The 18,503-nt window shown below is 33.3% G+C and overlaps 1 protein-coding gene across 1 annotated transcript; it reads right to left on the bottom strand.

Annotated features, from left to right (window-relative positions):
• Window positions 1-13,433: 13,433 nt before the first annotated feature.
• On the bottom strand, window positions 13,434-17,177 carry LOC105340282 (uncharacterized). The gene is made up of 5 exons (XM_011446237.4): window positions 17,004-17,177; window positions 15,875-16,112; window positions 15,143-15,172; window positions 14,290-14,337; window positions 13,434-13,703 (listed from the first exon to the last, which is right to left on the bottom strand). The coding sequence occupies exons 1-5, from the start codon at window positions 17,064-17,066 to the stop codon at window positions 13,540-13,542; spliced, it is 543 nt and encodes a 180-aa protein (XP_011444539.3). The 5' UTR covers window positions 17,067-17,177; the 3' UTR covers window positions 13,434-13,539.
• Between the last annotated feature and the right edge of the window lie 1,326 nt (window positions 17,178-18,503).

The raw sequence follows: 18,503 nt of genomic DNA, 5'->3' as shown, positions 1-18,503 counted from the left end.
TCCTTGCATTCTATCTACAATTCTAACGGATTTCAAGACACACCTATCAAAGAGAGGTTACTCTGATAAGGAAATAGATCCCATTGTACGTACAATGGAAAACACAAATAGAAAGAAGTACTTGGTGAAAACAGATATAAAATGCAAACAACGACAACCAAATGTCATGATAACCAAGTACAACCCACACTTGAAGGGTCTCAAAAAGCGCATCCTGAAATACTGGAATGTCCTTAAAAATGATGAAATATGCAAAGAACTTTTTACCAATGAACCTATAATCGCCTACAGTAAACACAAGAATATCGGCGAAATGATAATTCAATCACGATTACAATAATGAGAAAATCATAATAGGTAGACCCCTGATGAGGCGGGCCTTAAGAGTTAAAACCATAACTCTTACAAAAACCGCCGAAACACTCTATGCATCCATAATAACAATATCAGTGTATAACGTGTACTCATAATGTGGTCTAGAGTGTCGGGTCTTAATAAATTTACAACAAGTTTGGTTGATTGATGTCGTCTTGTTATAAAAAATGTCGCTAATTTTCACACAGGGTCCTAATAAATCCCTTACAAGTCTGGTTGATTGATGTCGCTAATTTTCATACTTGCATATTTTAAATTGCAATTTGCTTTTTTGCAAAACATTACACTATCTTTGTGGTTTGGAGTGTCGGGTCCTAATAAATCCCTTACAAGTCTGGTTGATTGATGTCGCTAATTTTCACACATTCTTATTAAGCATTAACCATTTAGCCTAGAATCATTCAAACATCTGCACAAAACAAAGACGCATTTCCTCGAGGATAAAACGCACTCTGAAGTGATATTGATGCGTATGATCGGCGCCCGTAAAAACAAACTGCAACATAAACATGACACGGGTACAATTATAGTTACTTTTTTTCAAGATAATGATCTATAGTCCTTTACCAGCCGCGAACGTTTAGAAAAAATACGCCTTCTTCAACGCATTACGCAATGCTTTGTGCTCAACTGAAATTATACAGGCAAGAATAAAATAAATCATGCTTAAATTGACAACAATTTGAATTTTTTTATCAGAATATCTTACATATAGAATGATAAAACCAAAGCAACGATGCACATGGTTCCAACACAAATACATTGTACTCCAATAAACGATTGCAAACTACACCATTGATATTTACAAAGAGTTAACGAGCGCATACATCGAATTTTTATCACGATATAGATAAAACCTAAGCAACTTTACACCAAAAAAGCAACAAATTCCAAAGAACGTGCAGCTGCTTACCCTCTACCCAAAAGTGTTTACCCTTTGATTAAAAAAATGTTTTATAGTTTAAAACTTGTGCTATTGATTAACACAAAACACACAATTTCACACAAAAGAAACGTTGAAGATTTGCTCATCTCCTTATGATGTTTTAAAGTTTAACACAGATTGCCCTAGTATACAAACAAAACTGTCGTCAATACTAGTGACTATGATACAGTGTGAAGACGTTGTTCCTGATGTATAATATATATTATTGTCGTTTTCCCATTGTTTATTGAATTAAAAAAGAAGTCGGTGGCTATTACAATTTAAAATTTTATTGAAACTTTGGAACCAGGCAGTGTATATGCACTTAAATGTATTGCGCTCTTGGATTTTACGTAAACAGCGTCAATCTTAGCACGGAAATTGTTTTCCTCTTCCTAAATGGGGCGGGACTTACAGTGGGTATATAAACGCTCTGTTTTTAGGATTGAGCTATTATATTTTGTGCAGAAATATACCAACAACTATGTAAATAGTCACAAATAATGTCTTGCGATTGTGAAAAATTAGCAAAAGGAATTCATACGGTGGAAAATTACTCTGAAGAACGTGTCAATGATTTGCAGCATTTAATACAGTCGATTCGGAGCGGGAAGATAGGCACTGCGTCTCACATTCGTGCCCACAGACCCCGTGCTCTCAGAATTCTGTGGTGGACGTTTAATTACAGCTATGACCATCACATTCTAGTGACCGAAGCCGCTGAAAACAAACTCACCATCATCCATTACGCGCTTAAAGCGATATCGCGGATCATTATGTTAAAAGGAGTCGCCGAGATTATTCAAGAATCTGTAGACTTTGCAGACATTGACGAGGTTTTGGATTTTAATGGCGGGGTGTATCTAGTGATGGGCGAGAATTATCCAAAGACACCGAGGGAAAAGTCCGAAGCCGTTAGTAGGGCGGGAAAACGTCTTGGGGAGAGACAATATTCGGTGTTTCATAATAACTGTGACAGTTTTGTGTCCTGGACACTCCGTGGATGTTCTTACTCTTATCAGGCAATGAACGCAAATGGACTTTTATTGTGCATAGGAATAGTGGCGCAATATTGCCTGACAGCATACAGGGCATTTGAAACCTTCAAAGACTACATCAGCAAATTAAGACGGATGTTTAAAGAGTAGTTGTTATCGCTTTAATTTTTTTGTTAATCCATTATTGTTGCATAACTCAGCAATATACCTATTTTGTATGTCAGAAATGCACTTTTAGATGTTATTTTAATGTTGATTAATAATGAAAACACTAAGTTACTAAAATCGTGAGTGCTTTATTCGTCATCCCTAAATCAATTTCAACCTGACGTGTTAAAAAACATTCCGTTGCTTCGTGGCTTTCTTCAATTCTGGAAGATTTGTCCTTGTCCTTGACTTAAATGATAAAAAAAGGTCTGCAGCTTCTTATGTATTGTCCTGGTCTATCAAAACGAGAGTCTCAAAGCCATGTTAATGTTTGAATGAGGAAAAATGGTAATTTGAAGCTGTAAGCACCCGACTGTTAGAATAGATGTAAAACGTACAATGAGATATGTATATCTCAATAATAAAAAATATGAACATGAATTTCAATGCACATTTTGCTTGACAAAAAAATAAGACAACGTTCTCTTAATTAAAGTCCACATACATCAAATTACAGTCATACTTGAAATGAAATATATTTACATTAGTTAACAATCGAGAAGACCTGTTACAATCATCACACAATTAGCATATGGTCATCGACTGTCATTATGACTAGAAACTGTGCGCTAGGGCCCCATCAGCACCAACCCAACCCCCCAACTGCATACCCAATCTTGGTATGAATCCGGCTTCAGATGAATGTAAGCACACTACTACTAGCTGCTGTGTTTCCTATCTGGATCTAAGTGTGATTTATAGACATGCTTGGTTCATAAATATAACAGAATCCTCCGTTGTTTTTATCAGCATTTTATGATATGTGAAAGGTTGATGTTTTTAATTACTTTTTAACGTTTCTTTTATCTTCAATCTTTAGAGTGTTTAAAAATGATATTTAAAAAATGTTAAAATGAGAGCATTTCAAATAAATAACTTATAGTGTCATCAAGAAGGAATTCCCGATCTTGTTTTCAAAAGACTGCAACTGAATAACGAGAATCCATTTCTTATGCCAGTAGATAATCAAAATTGTAAGGCAAAAACAGGTGTGGGGAGTGGGGGTCTTTAAATGGAAAACTTTTTAAATCTTACAAATGTCGTAATTTTACTCAAATATCAATCGAATTTCAAGGAATATGGTTTACATATTATCTCTATGCTTTTATTTTGTGCCTGTAATCTTTACGATGAGAGTATACGAAGAATCCATTCATTATTTTAGCATTGAAAAAATTGTTAAGCAATGTAAATAAAAAATGGAATAGTTATAGTTTTAAAAATCACATGAAAATACTACTATGGTCCTTTAAAATATGTTTTGCATAAAAACACGTTACGGCATAATATACTATGAAAACAGTCTTACACATTAACATTGAAAGCTTGAAACACAAAATTTAAAGTCTAGAAAAGTAATACAAAATAATTTAAAATTAAAAAAAAAATAAAACGTATGTGGAATTAAATAGAAACATTGTAAGTATGACAATCGTTTGTTCATGGTATTTTACAAAAAAATTTAACCCAAAAATAATTTAAGAGTGCTTAGATTATAACTCCACAAATATTGGTGCAAAGAGATGTTTCATGTAAGATTAGGGAAGCAATATAAAACATATAAGGGGAAAAAATTAGAGCTTTCTACCTTTCATATTTGTTTGGTTTCCCCAGTTGTTCACTGAGATATTTCATTTGATGGAAAGCCTTCTTCTTAGTAAAAAGGTGTGTTTTCTAGGTAAATTAACTTCCTAAATACATGTAACTTAACCTTGGGCTCTTTCAAAACTCAACTCTTGATGTGACATACCTCCAGTGGTCGTGCTTCAATGCCAATTCATGCAGTTTGAAATATCGGATGTGGACAAAGAGCAAAGATATCAGACATTAAAAAAAATTGAAATACTAACCAAAAACAAACAAATTGAATTGAATGTAAAACTATTCATCGACAGTGTCTTGCTACATTGAAAAAGTCCTAAATGAACCGAACCAGCCATTAGAGTAAACGATGCTGTTTTGTTGTTATTTATTTCTAACACTGATTGTTTGTGTCATCGTTACATAACAGATTGGCAGAACAGCGTTTATCTGTACATAGTTTCACTTAATACTCATGGTTGTATGTGTTACACATATATATCACAATTTGATATTGAAAGGCCATGACAAGTGCTTATTACCATTATATATAATACAAACGATTTCAAGATTGAGAATTTACTAGCACAAGATTTCGAAGGCTGTTCATGTCAATAAACTTCTGTGAAATCATGGCAGAAAATTGCTAAAAAAACAAAACAAATTAAAAGGAAAAGGCTTTTTTGCAACGCTGCACACTTTCGTTTGATAAATAACAGTGTCTAAATTACGTCCGGATTCTTAGATTATAACAGACAGACCATGTTAATTTATTTTCGTGCAATTCTTATTTTGTTTGCATGCATACATGTCTGAAACCGATTACAGATTTACAGATTTTTAATAGAAACTCAGCAAATTGAGATTGAGGAGATATGTCAAACCTAAACGGTCCGTATTATCCTTTGTGAAATAGTTAACACTCCTAACTTGTGATAACCTTAGTCACCTATGCTGTAAAGATAATTTTCAATCTCAGCAAATACTTTTTTTATCTATTGACAAGAAACTTCCCAGATGATCATGGAGGCTTCGATATCAGCTGAGACTTTTATAGGGTTCAACATGTACGAAAATATTTCGTTACAAGTAAGTTGGAAACGGGATGAATTATTTTCTACAACACAACGAAACATTGGAGATGAATTCTAGAGATAATTTTCCAGTAGACTTTTGTCGGTACCCGAGTGTTAATGCATTAGAATCTAATAAACTTAAAATACTCTAAAAACGCTTTTTTGTTCTAATTGTGAAGAAGGGATATGAATTTATCAATGAAATTAAATACAAAAAATCCACGGTCAGAATACCAGTAAATACATGCCCCTCGCCATTCATCTTTACTCGTTTTATATCTTTGTCTTTATAGATATAATAACGTACCTGGGTCGCGTGGTATCTAAATGTAAATTATCTTCCTGTTAATTAATCAGAATTCATCACAATATAAATCAAAATGTCAAACACGTTTTTTTGATTCAGAACATTATCAAATAAGTAGAAATTAAGATTTCTATCAATATTGGGGTTGTTGCTGAGATCATAATCACAGGCTTGTGTTCATTTTGTACTTTGACTACTAGTTATTCCGTTATTACACGAGATGGAAGTAGAATGTTTGGTACACGGTGTGTTAATTAGGTTGTTAATTTGGTATATTGTTTAAACATTTCCTGAGGTAAACCTGAAATTAACGACATTTTACCTTTGTTTTAACATTGGTATGCAAAAGGAAGAAATTTATGAACATTTTCGCCTGGCTTTCACCTTTTGTTCATTAAATGAATAAAATTAGAGCAGAGAAACAATGTGCCACAAATTAAGGTAAGTTAATGTGACCTAACTATCACTTTGTCATGGATATGTCGGGCGTAATAGTGAGCCACTGCGATTACTGTATGGTTTAATTTAGATGTTTATTTTCTTTTTGAGTTGTTTTAAATGAATTCCTTTTTCTATTTTAATCATTTGTTTTTAGTTTTGAAATAATCTTATTACAGTTTTATTCTTGAAGTCAGCTACTTTAAATCAATTACTATAACAAATTGAACTTTAACATCCATCTTGCATTTTCTTTGGGGTTTTTTTTTTTGGAAAGGTAATTAATGTTCACAGTCTGCATAATGTGAAACTTTTCAACTCTGTGTGATTTCTTCAGTATATGGTCCATAATTAAAGTTGCCAGATCTGTTGTTTCGTGTTAATCGATGAATTATTAGGCTATTTAATCAATGTGTTATTAGTGAAAGTAAGCTTCTGAGCATTACAATCAAACACATTCTTACTTAAGGTAACTCCGTACCTATAAAATTATGGGTTCAAAGTTAAAAAACTGAACTTTTTTTTAACTTATTGGACTTGAATTTCATCAAAAAATAAATAAAATATATATGTATCCATACTATTTAAGATGTAAGGTAATAAAAACCAAAGGCTGAAATTATCATCTGAAAATCACACTTTTTCTTGTTTAAAAATTAAATAAAAGTGGATGGATACTTGTTTATATATTTAAATTTTATTCCTTACTATGCCAGAAAACTAACATTAATTTTTAAAAAAAGAAAAAATTGTTTACATTAGAAAAATTATAGCATTTAGATATATCACTTAAAGAAAAATAGAAAAGAGTTATTTCCCTTTGTTATTATTGAATTATGTCGAATATAAGGATGAAAAACGCTTATAAAATATCTCCAAGTAAACACTGATTTGAGTTTTTGATGTGCACCTATAATAACTTAGAAATTACAAATCTACTTGCAAGAATTTTAATGAATTCATGGTTTACGTAAAATGTATGACGTCACAGGAGGCTGGATTTACTTTAAATTTGAGCTTGATATTCTTTATTTTACTTGTGTGGCTTGCATGTTTATAAGGGAATAATTTCCTTGCAATCATTTCGTCAATACATGTAATATTGAATATCAATTTGTAAAAAAAAAAAAAATTACAATAAACCTTTAATATACTTTGGAATGAAAGCTTTTTTGGTAGAAGGAACTTTTTTTTGGTTTGAAGATAAAAATTCTAATATAACGTGAAATGGTTGATTTCTGAAGCACGCCAAACGATTTTGTTTGTGAGAGTCTTCAGAACCGTAGCTACAGCTATGTACATATGTATATATCATACAGTCCTTCAATATTTTGACGTTACGATACACGTTCGAAGTCTGTACTCTATTTTTTAAAATTTTCGGAATTTTATTTGAGTCGATTAACATGCATACGAATTTAAGGAAAGAAGAGTGCACGTGTCTCAGACTTCTCACACATGTGAAAGTCGTGGACCTTTTCTGGATGAATCTTGAAATAGTCTCACTCCGTTTATAATCCAGGCACGTAGCATCAAGGAGACAAAGGGACCTGCCCCCCCCCCCCTACTTCTTTGCGCAACAAAGATTTTTAATAAATTTACAACCAAAAATGAACAACCAAAAAAAGTATTAACAATTAACATGGAATTGCCACCCCCCCTTATCTGGGACCATGTAAAAAAAAATTGAATCGAAAATAAGGAAATAAACAGTGAAATTGAAGTTAAAGGTATACACCCCCCCCCCCCCCCCTTCACGGATAAAGAGTTTCAGGATTTTGTAAAGTAACCCTTCTTTCTGTGTGTCAAGATTTTTTGGATGTCTCTCCCCCCCCCCCCACACACACACACACACACACTTTCAAAAAGGATGCTACGTGCCTGTATAATCAGTATTGACCGATACAAGAGGATGCTAGTAATCATCTTTTTATTAAATAAAACGACATAATCTTAACAAAAAGAGTGTTTTACACTGTAAATAGAGCGTGTTGTAGATAATTCGTTGACAGGGGGAGGATAACTCGGGTTATATCCATGTAACTGAAAGATGTATACATTGTTTTCTCCCTTTGAGTATTTGAATGAAAACCAAATAAAGAATAAAATGTTTATGTTATGGGAGAGGCAGAGAAATGTTAACGGTAATAACCCCCCCCCCCCCCCCCCCAACACACACACACACACACACACACACACACACACACACACACACACACATGATCTTTTTAACATTTGTTTCAACATCGACTTACGATGGGTTTGTACATACAGGAAACTATATTCAAAGCATTGGATATCACTTTAAAGACTTAAAAAGCACCGTTTTTAAAGCAAAATTTGCTTATTTAAAGCAATTTTTTGCCAATAATGCATAATTCGATAAAAAATTTCATAACGCCCAATTTTTATGGCAAAAATTATATATGCAATTAAATGTCTTTAAATCGTAAAAAGAATACTATGTTCAATATCCTGCACATAGAAAAAAAACTAGGCCTACACTTTTTAGTTTTAAATCTTGCCATTATCCAGAGTTGCTTCTTTTTAAAACGTGTAAATTATTGAGTAATTTTCAATGCAAGAAATAGGTGTCTTATTTTCAAAACCGGTGTATTATCAAATCCAGCTAATTTTCAAGATTGAAGGGTATATGCACAGCGTAACGCCATTAATTGTATCTGTTCTCATCGTTCTTGTCTCCAAGCCCAACATAGTTTCCTGAAACAGAGAATATTCATAGCAGCTAAACATGACCCCGATTTCATTTTATTTTATGTATCATTGTTTATTTCAATATTAGATGACATCATCATGTATACTGGCTCTTTGGAACTATGACATTATGTCCTGCTGGGAATCCTTGAATTCGGCAAGTGATGCTTTGAGTAGATTGGTGTACCTGTACAACACCCGGAGGCCAATTCATTTTCCTCGTCCTTGCACTCTCACTAGTGAATTATAAGTCTGTATACTTTTGGAAGTCTCAGAGTAGTACTGTTTGTTTAATTATATAAGATTTTCCGTGCCTAGAGCAGTGAAATAAATACCAACAACAACAACAACTGGTATGTAATGCCGCTAACGTGACGTACCGGTATCCTTGACGACGAAACATAAGTCTGTCACCTTACATTTATTACATGTTCTCTATTTACGAAAATAATTCATTCTTAACAGTTTAAAATTTTAAAGTACAATAAATGTTTTCTTCCCTCAATTCGCTAACATTAATTCGCCAAATAGTTGTTCGTAGTAACTGACCATGTAGTTTGTCTGCATTATTTTATATTGCAAAATCCGACTGACCGATGATATAGTATACTATATGATTGTATGTGATCTCATTTTTAAAGATGATATTACATTTTCAATGTCTTTGTGATAAAACTACCAATCAAATTTTGATTAGTATCAATATCAAGAACGTTTCGGTACAATACATTTCTTCTTTTTTTCCACTCTTGATCTCGTCATGAAAAAACTTGTATTAAGAAACATAGCAGTTTTTTCCTAGTAAACTTTTATTATATAAGCAATGTTGAGGCAATTTGTTTGTATCATAAAATTTGAATAATAAAATTTAAAAAAAGAAACATAGCGTGAACAGATGAATCCAAGATGGTGAGTTACACGTGCGTTTTAGCATGGCAGAAAAAATACTGTATACGTACTGTATAAAAAACGTACTGTATACATATAAGATTACCTAATTTAATCATTTTGCATTTGGAAAAGAGAAAAAAGAATTACACTATCCGACGACCGAGTCCCTTTCAAATTTTATCACGTGCCCCGCAGTAATGATCTCCCCATAAAAGTCGAATAATGATTCAATTTATTCATTGTTTCAAATTTATATAACCTGTTTATTTGGTTGGTCTTAGCTACGTCTGATCCTTTCTTGGTATTAATTTCTACGCTCGGCAAAACATTAACACAAAACTAAAAATACTTGTTAGCAAAAAAAATAAATGATGCTGTGACACTCAAAAAACAAAAAGGACAGGTTGGGGTCAGATAAAGGTTGAGTTATTCAGCAAAAAGAACACCTTAAATTAAGTTTCTCATTAAGCCATTGATTATGCGCTGTGATTGTTCAATTAAAATAATATATGAAATTTCTTAATGACCGTCTAATATCTTAATTGCGGAAAATGTTTCTGTTTGTGGACAGAACGTTTTGTCCTGTCTAGCAATAATCCCCTGTCTAGCAATAATCCCCTAAGCTGTTTCGCAGTTATATGGTTTATCTCGCATCGCTCTATCAACCACAGCATTTAACCCCTATCTTATTCACACCAGACTCCAGGGGGCATGTTAAATAGCCAGCTAAAGAACTTTTTAATCTATCAGGTACATGTAAATAGATGTAGAAATGATTTATTGTCATTAAAAGTATTTCTGTTTTCTCTTTCTGAGACTGATATTTTCTTTGCGAAGAAATGTACATGTACAAATGTATTTTCCATTTTCTCTAATCCGTAATGAGTACAAAGTACGTAGCTATGTGGCAGATGCCTCAACTTTAGAATAATACGTCTAGATTGTTATTCACATCAAGCTTTCACCAGAACGATTCTTCCCTATGATAGAATATTTTTAATGCCACATTACAGTGTTTTCACCGACTGAAAACTTTCGATTACTTTGCCGTGTCCTGAATTAATAAAAAAAAAAACTAATAAAATACACTGAATACAAATGTTAATATTCTGGTTTAAAAAAAACTATTTTTATCTCCTTCATTGCTGCATAATTTCTTCATGTTGAAACTTAATATCTAGATTTTTACTTTTTTACGACAAGCGGACAACTTAGGTTACTTGTAACTGTCATTACATGCATGTTACAAATTCAAAATACTGTTAGCGATATCAACAGAAATCTATTTAGATTGTACATAAATTAATAGCATCAGAATGTCGCTGTCAATACCGGTAGCGAGGAAATAATTCTAAAAATGCCACCCTAGGAAAATCTTCGCGAAATCATATCTGGGCTGCGTTCAAGATCGTAGCTGCTAGCCTGGCTGCTAGGTCGTAGATATCTAGGTCTATTGAACGGACAGCTAGGTTAGCCGCTAGGTCTCAAATTTGAAGTTGGAAATATTCAACTAAAGACTTATTATATTGACATAATTTGTTAATTTCAAGTGGAATATACATGTTAAGATTCATTATAACTTAAATGATGAATAAAATATCACTAAATAAATATATTTCGTGTTTGTTTCAAAGTGGTAACTAAAGTGGCCATCTTGAATTCGATGCTTAGCATAAAATATTCAGGCTACGAATATCTACCTAGCGGCTAGGCTAGCTTTCCGTTCAACTACGTATCCCCAAGTAGCAGCTACGATCTTGAACGCAACTCTGGTCATTACAGATGACTTCTGTTGTCTCTCCTATGGCATTTAGTACCTGTCACGTGTACACAATGATATGGTATCTACAATACAAATGTTTTGTTGCCAAATATGGATTCATAAAGGCATAAGTGAAAAACCAATGACTTGGTATACTGTGCTCTGTCCCATGCAATATTTCCTCGATTCACCTATTTACTGAATTTCTCGATTTTTAATCAAAATATGAAAAATTTCAAGATTTCTTCTTTGAAACGCCCGATCTATCTTATAAGGTTTCAATACACGGCTAACAATATGATATCTAAGGGAATTTTATATTGCATCATACACGTGTGGCAACGCGCACTTTGAAAAAAATACGCACTTAATTTGAAAACTATTTTCAAAGTGCGTTAGATTTAGGACCAAATCAACGCACATTGAAAAAAAATTTAATGTGCGTTTGGACCAAATTAAACCACTTTGAATTTTTTTCAAAGTGCCTTGTGAAGGAATATCAACATTTCTTAGTGTCGATACACTTAAAGCAATTTGAAAATCAAGTTAACCCACTTTGGAATTTTTTTTCTAAAGTGCGTTATGAAGGAATATCAAAATTTCTTGGTGTCGAAACACTTAACACAATTTGAAAAAATGTGTACAGACAAATTCTGGAATTGGATTTCTAGCTTACTGAAAGTATGATGATTTTTTATCACCAGTTAATCTAATTTACCGTCTTTGAAAACAGGGATAGGGACGGGGTGGGGGTTAACCAAAGATACAGGTCAATGACAAGTACATTATTAATTGATTAAAGTAAGAAGGTCCTCTAGCCCTCGTTTTTCCTTCCAAAACATATGGCATTCACCAACTTGGGGTAAACGTTTTAAACTGGAAAAAGAAATATGTTTTGTTGTTAATTAAGTTCAGTGATATTGGAAAAAACGAGCTTGCTAAACAATAACTTATCCAATGGTTTGTTAAAGAATCTATAAGTGTTTCAACATAATCCTGCTTCTCAAATTCTAATCAAATTAATCACGTCATCATAAAAAAAAATATATTATCATAGACCTAAGAATAAATAAGCATTTGGATGTGGATTTTTTTCTCGCACTGATCTTCTAAAAGATTATTTTGGGGGTTTTTAATAAACATTACTAACGTATTCTTTTTTTCACATCATGTTTTTTTAACAAGTGAGCACATGCAAGTGGGGCCAGATGAAATATGTTAAATATTGATCTCCATTTTCAATATATAAGAATCATTTTTGTTTCTGACATAGCCCAATGTACCCAGATAAGCAGCCATGAAGGGAAAATGCAGTTTCTATGCGGTGCAGTTTGTCATATTTGGCTAATTAAAATCTCCCGAATTGTTCTTTATGTGTAAACTGTCAAACTACATAAGATATGCTTATGAGAAAAGAAAAAAATCTAATCGATAAACGGTCTATCAGGTTACATGTACCTGAGAATGCATTGGGTTCTTTTTAAATATATCCCATTGAGCCAAACAAAACAATCATTTATTGTATATCAAAAGTATCAATTATTGCGACTGAACTCAGAACAATTTTTTTCAAAGTGCGTTGATATCGACGAAGTGCGTTGACTTGGTCCCAAAATTAACGCACTTTAAACAATTTTCAAAGTGCGTAATTTTTCAAAGTGCGTTGTAACATACCCAGATGATAATGTTGAAAAACTTTGGCATTCCGAATGACTTTCAAATGGAAAAAAGATGTCAACATTTTCTATTATAAATTCTTCGTAAGAAATATGTTTTCGATCCTGTGAATTTTTTCTAAGTGAAATATTATAATGTGTCAATGATGATAACTTGAATACTTTCCCTTTCATCGATTTCAATTTCACTTGTTTTACAGTTTTGTGTGTCTTTATTAAAATTCGTCTTATGTGCAGCATACTTATCTTGAAACCGGTTATACTTTATTATGCGTTAACACTTACAAATACTTTACCAAAATACTACTATGTTTACGTACATGCCACGTGACACTGTAAGTTGGTACCGTCACGGTAACAGCTTGTTTTAATTAACAAGTCTCAGATTTATGAAGAAAAATTTTTTAAAAATCAAATGGCGCGTTTTTTATGACCTTTAATCAAACATGAATCTAACAAAAACCAGATAAATAAAAAACGAATTATCAAAAAGGAATCAAGTTTTATTTCAATAAAGATACATTAATTTTAAGATAATTTTAGACTGAGAGGGGGGAGTGTGGTAGCACGGCGGTGAGAGGGCGCCACTTAATGTCGGTTCTTCTCAATGAAGTTCAGCAGTTCACGGACTACTTTGTCCTCCAGCTCACGCGCAGGAGGGGATCCATCTGTGGACACAGGGGGGTTACCAGTGGGTCCGGTGACAGGGGAATCGGTGGGAGGAGATCCGGTGGGAGGGGATCCGGTGGGTCCTGTTCCAACAAAAAATGCATACGCTATCATATTTTTGTTTCTTGGTGGTGCAAAAAGATCCAATAGAGTTAATGAGATATCTTTACACTAGAATTATAACACATATCATTTTAATATTCCTAGTTAGGATATATAATTATACACACATGTGTGTGTTAATTTGTGGATGTTCAGGGTGTTCATCTAGATAGTGGTTCAGTATTGGGCTTGCATTGGTCTAATATTTTGAGTCTGTTGTTGTAAATTTGGACTTTTGACTGTTATTACTTATTCAATTGTGTTCGTGATTTAGCTAATCTTGGGACGAGTTTGTTAATGTTTATACATGTAGAAGCTTGCGTTGTACATGTATGAGAAGTTAGTGATGAACAACGTGATTGTGGTAGGCATCAGAAGTGTGGCGTCTGTGGAGAAGTTAAATGTATTACTTTCTACCTTGTGAGGTATGTTTGGTTGACTATACATGTATGTAGTTTGTAGGTCGATTCAGTGTTTACATGTATGTAGTTTGTAGATTCGGTTTTTACTTAGAATATCTAGTGTCCTGTTACAAATCGAAATAGAAAAAAAGCTGATTATGTTTACCTGCTCTGCAATCCATGAGCAAAAGTTCTGCCATAGACTGGATAGCACCTAAAACAAAAAATCAAAACCAACTTAATTGATAAAAAAGTCTCTGTGACAATATAATGAACATTTTATTGTTGGGATATCATAACACTGCTAACTATACAATTATATTTTACTGTTGTGATATCATAAGAATGCTAACTATACAATTACATTTTATTGTTGGGATATCATAACACTGCTAACTTTACAATTACATTTTATTGTTGGGATATCATAACACTGCTAACTGTGGTTTGTGGCCGTGTTCGTTTGATATTGATAAATAGTGCGTTCACAAGATTTGAAGAGAACCTTCAGTTAGTGCATGCACATAGCATGACACTTTTTATACATTTGTACTGCTTAAGCTTTGTAATAATCCAACATCCTGTTCTTTTAAAAGTTATCGCTGAATTATTTCTCGAATTATCTGAAGAAGACACAGCTCAAATCTTTCGTTCGAGATATCAATACAAGTATACAACACCAATAATTTAGAATAGATTTAGAATAATAATGTGTTAAAATGTTATGGTGTAAATTTAAAAGTTAATGCCACCTGGCAAATTCATTTACAAAATGAGTTATATTAGATCATACTCTGATTAGAGCAGACTGGTATTTTAATATGTATCACATAAAATTCCATGTTGATAAAAATTTAAATCTAGGGTGTAAAATATACTTTATTAAGATACTTGAAAAAGATTCTGGGCATGAAAAAGATGATACATGCAATGTGAAATTTACGTTACAATCTGCTTTGTTATACAGTCATGTAGATGCAAATGCAGTATGTACTCAATATCGAGATTATCTAACATACCTTTAATTGTTGTTGGTTGACTGTCAAATTCTAAAATAAACAGAAAACAGAAAAGATGAGTAATTTTATACCTATGTACGCACTTTACAAATACTATTTCTACTTTAAACAGAACACGTGTTTACTTACAAAAAATAATTTCAGATCGACCATTCTATGGCCAATCATTAGTATATAAAGACATTGAAGGAAAATGGAACAGACTCGTCGAACACGTTTCCCGAAAGAAATATCACGTGACACATTTTAAGGTCATGCAAAGTCACGCCAGCTAACTCTATGATAAGGATTTTCGCATTGTTTTCGAAAATACTACTCTAAATTCATTTGCCGACCTTACTGCGCATGTGTGTTTTGATACCATTCCAAAGATGGACTTAGTGCGGTTAAAATAATTAGGTATTAAATGTAAAAGCAACCTGTCGTCATGCGCCGAGATGTACATGTGGCGTTCATTCCTTACTCGGTGTAGGCTCGCGAGTGTCCATCTATGTATTGCTGGCATTGTTTTTATTGTTGCTATTTAATGATTTTTATAACGATGCTTTATTTCACTAGCGAGGTTAACGCATCAAGTTATTTATCCATTAACTTGTTTGAATTGCGTAAAAAATAAAACAAAAACAATGAGTAAGAGGCTCGTTGACTTATGATTAGTACATGTATGATGTATCTGATAAGCGAATAGTATCGATAACTACTGAGGTTGAATTAGTAGGTTAAAGGTGTTACCTGACAAATCACAGTTTTCCAACTGCATTTGGATTCTCTTGGCAATAACCCCCACAATCAGCCTGGGTAGGTCACGTCTCTTATCTTTGTCTGCATCATCAAAGTCATCATCATCATCATTATCATCATCAAAGTCATCATTATCAAAGTCATCATCATCTCCGTCAGATTGCCCGCCGTCCTCTGGTGGACCCCGTCCTTGACCTTTTCCGTTTCCTCTGTTTCCTCTTCGCTCAATCTAAGGGTATTATGCATGTGAATACGTTTGGAGAAATTCATGCTTAACATAAACTAATTCTCATCCCTAAAATACCGTTTGTTCTAAGAAAATCATACAAAATATACGTAGACGAACAAAATATTGTATTTATTATATATTTTTTGTTTACGTTTTCACAGATCTAAAAACTTTCCATAGATTGCTGACAGGGCCTATTTTGTTTTGGGTAATGATCACTGTACGGCAGAATGTCTGACATTTTGTGACGAAGGTAGATATTTCTGGGAGATTAAACAAACTACCCGGAGCTAAAGACTGGACTGGCTATGGTGGTCAGTGAAGGGTGAATTCCATCGACAATAAAGTTTTTATACATCTACATGTCTTGTTTAACGGTTACGCTACATTTGTCGGTCCGGGATCCTTAAGGAACCATTGTTGATATTACTTTAACCGTTTTCTTAGTGCTCCAACAGATTATATTATCACATCTACCATATTTTCATTCTTTGACTTATATAAAGAACTTTTTAAAAAAATTAATTATGAAGATTGAATGATTTTAAACTAGATTTTTTTCAGACAATAACGTTTGGAAAGTCTACCCATAACGTACACTAGCATAATATACTATTGTATACTGATATACAACTGGTTTGAATGAAAAGTCCAACACCCTCCTAAATATCTTATCATGAGGAATTTGAAGATTTTTTTTTATCTTTTACATATCTTGTTTAATAAATAATTATTGTTTTTTAATTACTAAAAAATAATTTCACAAAGAAACCGTCTTGAAATTCTGATTATTTTGAACAAAAACGTTTCTTTTTTCAGTTAATATGTACAAGTAAGGGTAATTACTTAGTATACATTAGTCTGAAAACAAAAGAGTGAAGTTATTGTTACCTTGAATCCGTAGGACAATGCCAGGAGGCCCAACAAAACCACTAACAGCAGGTTTACCCTCATGATGCTTCGCTTGTAGAACACTGGTCCGGGGCTGCCGTCCACCGGGCATTATATACCCCTCTCTGTCACAGTCAGTCGAACCCAGTCAGAAAATCGTGACCACTTTCCACCGTCTACGTATTCCCCCATTATCTTGTTGATTTTGAATTACTGGATGGATAGAAAAAATAACATAACATGGTCACAATGGCCTTGTTTATGTAAATGTTGATGGAAATTAAACGTAAGGTATGGCCAAGGGGTAGGGGTTAGTTGGGTAACTGTTTGGTCTGCCTACCATGATTTTGCAATCCTTTTAATTTGGTTTTTCGTCGCCTTTGAATGGCTTGAAGTTTAAAGTATTTTCACCAAAAAACAAAAAACAAACCTGTCTGCGCAAGTATATTTCAATGTAGATAGCCAGTATAGATCCAAAAATTATGTTCAGTTTATGAGAAAAAAAAGTTTCGGGTAGATTTTAAAACGAAAAAAAGGCCAATGCAATAATTTCCTACAATGTTAAAAGTTGGAAAGCTGACGACGTCTATTTGATTTTACTCATTTTGTTGGTCACTAAATGGAAAATAAGATGTCGCTATCCATCAAACATATATGTATTGTGGATTGTTCAGGGGAGGTGGTTGTCATTAAATGAATCTAGCGCCATCTATCGTAACAATCAAAGAATCTCGTGATTAAGAAGAACGCGGATCCTCCCTATAAAAGAGAGTACGGAAACTCATCTTGTTATTCACTCGGTCGTGTAAAATGTATATGTGTTTACAATATATATATATATATATATATATATATATATATATATATATATATATATATATATATATATATATATATATATATATATATATATATCACAGGATTTCTGTATTCTATATCGACGAATCAACCCAGTATCCTCGTGAACTGACAAACAGTACTGTTTATAGTGAATTAATTCATGCTATAGAAACTTTTGCATAAGAGGTCAAATGTGACACTTCAAGTAAGACATGTTTAGAATATGTATATCAAACTAAGTTCTTTGCATTCCAAAATGAACAATTCGCAAACACATTCTCCAAAACCTAATATTTCATATTAAAGCCTTTGGACGTTGGGTATACTTGTATGTGCATATAACCTTTAACCTTCACCTGTAAGTAAAATTATCTCGACATCGACATGTTATCAGTTTAATCAGTAATAGGTATAAAAGTAGTGATGGTTTTGGCATGGACCCTGGGTCTCACAGTAGCATAGCACAAACAGCGGGGACATTTATAATTGGACTCAGCACGCATGGTCAGTGAGGTGGACAAAACGCATGGTCAGTGACCCCGAACTCTCCATTAGCTGATAAGCTCCTCCAGGTAAAGGTGTTTTCATTTAGATGTTTACTGTTATGCCTCGGTGCCTGGCTTGAGTGGGTGTTACTGGCCCCGTATTGTTCCATATCAG

The sequence above is a fragment of the Magallana gigas genome, chromosome 3 (assembly GCF_963853765.1).
Source record: "Magallana gigas chromosome 3, xbMagGiga1.1, whole genome shotgun sequence".
Classification (NCBI taxonomy): domain Eukaryota; kingdom Metazoa; phylum Mollusca; class Bivalvia; order Ostreida; family Ostreidae; genus Magallana; species Magallana gigas.
This window is presented reverse-complemented; position numbering and strand designations above follow the sequence as displayed.

Bases quoted from the DNA above. Each gene is read 5' to 3' on its own strand.
- LOC105340282 (XM_011446237.4), bottom strand. From the start codon at position 17,066: ATGAGGGTAAACCTGCTGTTAGTGGTTTTGTTGGGCCTCCTGGCATTG. The intron at 16,113-17,003 runs GTAACAATAACT...TAATACCCTTAG, and splicing joins CATTGTCCTACGGATTCAAG to ATTGAGCGAAGAGGAAACAG. The intron at 14,338-15,142 runs GTATGTTAGATA...TTTTTGTTTTAG, and splicing joins TCAACCAACAACAATTAAAG to GTGCTATCCAGTCTATGGCA.